General features: G+C 38.8%; 1 protein-coding gene across 1 annotated transcript; it reads left to right on the top strand.

Annotated features, from left to right (window-relative positions):
- The first annotated feature begins 1,083 nt into the window (after positions 1–1,083).
- LOC124118467 lies at positions 1,084–6,335 on the top strand. The gene is made up of 5 exons (XM_046480579.2): positions 1,084–1,293; positions 2,780–2,885; positions 4,114–4,202; positions 5,026–5,224; positions 5,816–6,335. Exons 1-5 carry the CDS (start codon positions 1,124–1,126, stop codon positions 5,879–5,881), a joined length of 630 nt encoding a protein of 209 aa, XP_046336535.2. The 5' UTR covers positions 1,084–1,123; the 3' UTR covers positions 5,882–6,335.
- The last annotated feature ends 247 nt before the right edge of the window (positions 6,336–6,582 follow it).

A 6,582-nucleotide genomic window follows, 5' to 3' on the forward strand; every position in this document is an offset into this window, starting at 1 on the left:
AAATTAACACGATATGTCATACAAATATGTGATAAATCATGTATAAAAACAACCGAAAACATGGAAAATATACTTCAAGTACATCGGTAGAGCTGCGTGCACACAGCAAAGCACTTACTTGTTACCAGTGTTATTCCTACGGTGGCCCATAAGGGACATGGAGTCTGTTTTTTCCATATTTTGATATTTCACTTACTGTTATCGTAACCTTTTGCAAATTAACACGATTTGTCATATATATATATAATAAGTAGATATTGAATCGCTGAAATGTGAAGCGAAAATGTCAAAAACTAAAATGGAAAAGTCAAAAACAAAAACGAAAAGGTCAAAAACTAAAATGAAAATGTCAAAAACAAAAACTAAAACGTCAAAAACTAAAATGAAAATACAGAAAACTATTTCCACCGCGGTGATAATATCCCCACTGCGGTGGAAATATTATCACTGCGGTGGAAATACTTTTCACCGCTGTGGAAATATTATCACCGGGGTGTAAATAGTTTTCTGTATTTTCATTTTAGTTTTTTACATTTTCGCTTTTGTTTTTGACATTTTCATTTTATTCTTTGCCCTTTTCGTTTTTGACATTTTCATTTTAGTTTTTGACATTTTCGCCTCACTTTTCAACGATTCAATATCTACTTATTATATATATATATGACAAATCGTGTTAATTTGCAAAAGGTTACGATAACAGTAAGTGAAATATCAAAATATGGAAAAACAGACTCCATGTCCCTTATGGGCCACCGTAGGAATAACACTGGTAACAAGTAAGTGCTTTGCTGTGTGCACGCAGCTCTACCGATGTATCAGCAAACAAAATAGGTGCCAAAAGCTTCATTCGTCTATAGAAAAAGGACTACACTCCTAATAATAGAGTACAAATACGGGTTTGTCAAAAATATTACTTGTTCGGGTGAGTAAATATATATTTGCCTGTTGTTGCATATTGAGACATGAAACTGTTGAAGATGACAGTAAAGAGGAATTCCGAATTTTGCAGAAGAAATTATGGAAATATTTCAATGAAGGAAAGAAACGAAAAGGGAAATACTAACCGTAAATCTAAGCAGACAACTTTTATAGCTTACCTGACGCGGAAGCGCGAAAGTCAAAAATGGAAGAAGGGGATCGCGAAGCTGGATGTAGCGATGCGGCAGATACCGTCAGCTGTAAAACTACCGATTCAAGTGAAAACAGACCTGATCCACAGCCAGAAGGTCGTCACATGATTCACTTACGTCAGGCTCTCGAGAAGACTGTAAAAAAGTGTCTGTCTTCAGTGAGGTGAGCTCACATTGATGCAGTTGTTTACATTCAACTAGGCTACACGCCATCACATTTTCCCATTGACTACTTATTGTCTTAGTTAGGGTAAACATGCATTATACCGGACACCTATCTGACATGTTTGTTTGATGCTACTAATTAAGTATTTTGTATCTGCGTCTGAAAAACATAGAAACCGTTACTAAGGAATAAGATCGTGCACATCCCTTACCAAAATGCTGGAAGGTGTCCGGTATACTGCATTCTTGCCCCAAACCCTACCAATACCATGTGTTATTGTATCCTCGTCTACTGTGTTTTCGATTCCCTAAGAAATATTTTTGATTACTGTCCAATAACAATTGCAATACGCTAAAATTCAGTCTTACCTTTGAGAATATTTATTTCTGCATGTTTACAACTGGATAGTCAAATAACCACATCCTGTCAATTTTATCGTGATAATATCTCGCCAAGCGAGATAAGTGAATCAGTGCCATCTTCTTCCGAGCCCCTCCATGACAGTCAAGTTAAAAATAGAGGCACAAAATGATCAGTCACATGGCATTACAGACAGCAAGTTTACAAACAGCAGCTGATACATCACCGGTGCATAGGATTGTTCTTATGCAAAATTATCATCAGATCAAGTTTGATTAAAATGTGCATTAGTGAAAAGGTATGTTTTGAGGTATGTTTTCATTAGTTATTGAATATCTTACCTCGTGTAGCTTAATTCGTAACATAACTTCAGCTCAAAGTGGCGAACACTTTGATGTGTTCAGTGGGCTTTGAAGTGTCTACCTTGATTACGTCATAAAGCGTGTGGTTACGTATTGTTTAGGGGCGAAAAGAGGTGAGGCTTGGAAACGTTTCGTGGGGATAAACTAATAACAACTTTGATGCTGTTAATTTTAGATTCACGAATGTTTTACGTCATATCTTAAAAATGTTATTGTTGATGGTGTGGTACTGGAAGAAATATTTTCTTAAAAGTCAAGTCCCTTCAAGATACACACTTTTCCCTTGAGCATGCAGCAGCATGACCTATTTGATTTATTTTAAAATATTTTCTTGAAGACTAAGCATGAATAAAAAACAAGTAAAATATAATTGTATTCCAAATGGAAACTTTTGTACTGGAAGTCTGAAAAAAGGGACATTTGTTGGAAAGGAAACTGAATGAAGAAACGGTTTATATCTGAACTTACAATGTTTTAGTGAATATTGTTGACGCTATGATGATTTAAAGTCGCATAGTTACTTTACTTACGATTTACTGTTACAAAATAGAATGTTTTCAAAATGTATTTGGTACCAAAATAAAGTGCCAACACTGGTGATTGTGTTACTATTTTTAGATTATTTTTGCGTTGCCTGTGGGAACTGCGTAAGAGTAAAGAAAAGGACCATGTATTTTCTGTTGGTGTCAATATCTTGAGCCTGTACATGTTATGTCTGTTACCAAGGTTACTGATAATGTCCATCTGTCATCTGTTTCCAGGTACACTGCATTCAAGGAACATTTCCGACCTCTTTATGACCACAACTCTAAAGCTCTGAGAGGCATCCGGGATCAGATGGTTCAGCAGCTGGATTCAAACATCTTTGTAAGAATGACTGAGCCTGCGAAAATAGCACAGGGTGTATCATTGATTGACTCATTTCTCCAAAACAATACTTGGATGTTAAAATGTTGAATTGCTCCATTTTAAAAAGAATTTCCTTGTGTAGTAACTAAATTGTTTTAATTTAGAGTTTTATAGGTAGAAAAAAACACCAATACTTGTGTTTCAATAAGTCACTGACATATTGTTTTGTCATAGCAGGAGACAGATGTCAAGAAACCCATATTTAGTATGTTTAACATTTGAAAGTAATCAGTTGTTTCCACTTATTATTGTTACTGTTGCTATTTTGACCTTCATCAGTTCTAAACAAGCCATTGTGTTAAACAGTATCAGGGTTAGAAATTGGCGCTAGTCCTGTAGTCCTTGCCAAACTGGCCAATATTTAAGGTATCCTAAGGACTAGTAGGAATTTGCCATTTTTAAGGGTTTTGCTATATGTTATCATTATAAGGACTAGTGAGCTAAAAATGTTAGTTTCTACCCCTGAGTATCAAAACAAACATTAATTAAAAACAAAACCAACCTACCAACTGACCCATGTCTGTTTGATCCACGTGACCTGGTGATGATCTACATGGATTAGATAGTCACTCAAGTACACCAGTGCCAAGTTTCTAATTAAATGATCATCTGTTTTGTCCAAAGCACTGCTTCTTTATTTGTAGTCGTGCCAGTGTTCACGTTAGAATCAGTCCTGGGATGGAAGACACCCACAATGTTTATGAACATTACTATTACAACATGTGTACTGTCATGTTTATTTTGGAACGCTTAATACATTATGTTAATGTAATGAACTTTGTGAGGAGCACCAGGGTGCAGTTGTATGAAACAACCATATGTCTATGTTAAGATATGGGATTTACGATCACCTTAGTACGCATGAAAATCCAGGTTAGAATACCCATGCTTGTCGTAAGAGGCGACCATCAGCATTGGGTGGTGAGACTCACTGTCTTGGTTCATGGATGTCTTCACATCCCAATTGCGTTGATCGATGCTCATAATGTCAATCACTGGATTGTCTGGTCCAGACTCGATTATTTACAGACCGCCGTCATATAGCTGGAATATTGCTGAGTGCAGCGCTAAACAACATTTAGCAAACAAAACGATCACCTTAGCGCTAAGACTGATTTGTGCAATGGCACCCAGGTCTTCACTCTGAGTCAATGGATGTTTCACTACTGCTGTTTCTCTGTGAAAGGATGAAATCGCCAACATGTTTGAGGAAGAGAACATTCTGCCTCTGATGAATGGCCTGGAAGAGCTGGTGGAGTACCCAGACACAGCTTGGTAATTATGTACATTCCTACAGCACTCTATGTGATCATGTGATCAGGCTTAAGACAAATCTGGAACATTCACCTCATTACAAGGGATGTAAGTGTAAGAGTAACAGTACCCTTTGTTGTGGTTCTAGTCATATCTTGATAACAGCATGAGTAAGGTTGTGATACCTTACTCATGTGAGAGGGCGGTGGGGTAGCCTAGTGGTTGAAGCTTTCGCTTGTCACGCCAATGCCCCGGGTTCAGTTCCCTTTGAAGCCCATTTCTGGTGTCCCCCACTGTGATATTGCTGGAATATTGCTAAAAACGGTGTAAAACGTCACTCACTCACTGGCACATGATACAATAAATGAAAAATCTACACTTGCCACGTTATGGAGGCTTTTTACCATGATACCTACCCCATGACCTAGTGCATGGCCATGTCTGCCCGGAGAGTGGAAGATCGGTGGTTCAATCAATGTCCTCATCATACCTAAGATGCTAAAAGATGGTACTTGTTGTTTCCCTTCCTGGCACTTGGCATTAAGGGGATAAAGCAAGGATTGGTCGGTTCAGAGTCAGTATGCTATCAGTATTCATGTTAATCAGCGGCATGGTATTATATATATCAGAGGACGAGCTCTATAAAACTGACATTTGAGAGTTTTTTTAAAAAGATGTTAACTTTTTCTTGATCTTTTTCCCACATTTATTTTGTGAATCGTATAAACAATCATAAGATCGATGTGTCATTTCTGGTAAATATAATCTTATCTTTTTTGTTTACATCTATAAAGTGTATGAGATGTGAGTATGAAACTTGTGTGACCATCTGGTACATCTATAGGAGACCAACTGGAGACCCGAATGTCGATGTCCGTGCCCACATCCTGCCGGGGCACATGAAGCACCGGGAGCAGTTGGCGGCCATGTTGAAAGAACTTGAGTCCCGGAACCGGATGTTGCAGGAGACTGTCCGGGCGCGTCAGGAGAAGCTGTATGCTACACGGGAACAAGTTGAGCAGATCTGTGGTGTGTGGCAGAAGGTAGGGAATCTCAGTCCAATCTGATAAGATTTCAGTCATTTAGATGATTTTATACCTGAGTTGTGAAGTACACGTGTCAGTTACTGATAACACAAATTCATGTTATTTTAGGGGCACATGTGACCTAGTTTGTTCACTAACACTGTTCGCTGTACAGAGTTGCCGCCCTTGCAGGTGCCAGGATCTGCTGATTGTGGATTTGAATACCTGATTATCACCCTTGTTTGTCAGCACCCTTTTCGCCAAAGTGGTACACATCTCAGAGTAATACTGCATCACTTCAGGCAATTGTCTGGTCCAGGATCGTCTGGATTTTCTGGCCCAGACTGTATTATTTACAGACTGACGGCATATAGCTGGAGACCCGTGAAGATCCTGGGTAGAATAGGCCTTCAGCAACCAATGCTTGCCGTAAAAAGGGACTATGCTTGTAAGAGACGACTAACAGGATCAGGTGGTCAGGCATGCTGACTTGGTTGATGCATGTCATCGAATCCCAATTGTGTAGATCGATGGTCAGGATGTCAATCACTGGATTGTCTGGTCTCTTTGAAATGTAAACATCTACAGTGCTACTTTTACATGTTCCAGGCTGAGGAAGCACTATCTACGGAGACTGTTGCCGCACTGGAGGACTTTGTGAAGCTATATTCCTGATTACTGTGACGTTGGTTTGTTCTATCTACATCAAGAAGTCCACACCACTTCCTGGACCAGGATGAACTCTCGAACTAGTGCAAGTGTTATGATGGAGTAAACAAACTGACCAACATTAAAAACAGGCCAGCATGGATGACAAACACTGATGTCATTCCACGGGAAGACTAGGGGCCTTTTGGCTGAACATGCTGACATTTGTAGGACTGAGTCACCTCCCTTACTTGACAGGATGTGCTGATATTGGGTTTCAGCATGTTCAATGTCAGATTCACCTGATTATGCTCTTAGATCAGTGTCATGTTGGTGGTGATTTCAAGGCAGTGGTAATCATACACGCCATGCATCTCTTTCCCTGAAATCAAGGCTTCTGTTTGTTAATTGGTTGGTTATTGTACATATTTGTTTCAAAACTGTCGGGTAATTGGTTGGAAGAATAATAAAAATATCACTTAAAAACATGTCTTTTAAATCGTTTCTGAGAGTTGTTGGCTATGATGAAAATTGAAACAAAGAAATGGTTTTGTCTCCTCAAGTCATGTTTCATAATATTCGTGAACATGTGGGTCAGCATTAACCAAGCCTTAAAATGCCTTAGCTTCCACATCCTAATATAATTGAAATGCTGGGTCAAATACTCATCTGTTTCTGTGGGTGCCTAAGTCTGTTACAACTTCACTCTGCAGTTTCTCACACAGGCC

Source organism: Haliotis rufescens, unplaced genomic scaffold (genome assembly GCF_023055435.1).
Source record: "Haliotis rufescens isolate VD_foot unplaced genomic scaffold, xgHalRufe1.0.p SCAF_1, whole genome shotgun sequence".
NCBI classification, from domain to species: Eukaryota; Metazoa; Mollusca; class Gastropoda; order Lepetellida; family Haliotidae; genus Haliotis; species Haliotis rufescens.

Coding starts and splice junctions, on each gene's coding strand:
- LOC124118467 (XM_046480579.2), top strand. CDS start 1,124: ATGGAAGAAGGGGATCGCGAAGCTGGATGTAGCGATGCGGCAGATACC. Junction 2,886..4,113: donor AGCTGGATTCAAACATCTTT/GTAAGAATGACT, acceptor TCTCTGTGAAAG/GATGAAATCGCCAACATGTT. Junction 5,225..5,815: donor TCTGTGGTGTGTGGCAGAAG/GTAGGGAATCTC, acceptor TACATGTTCCAG/GCTGAGGAAGCACTATCTAC.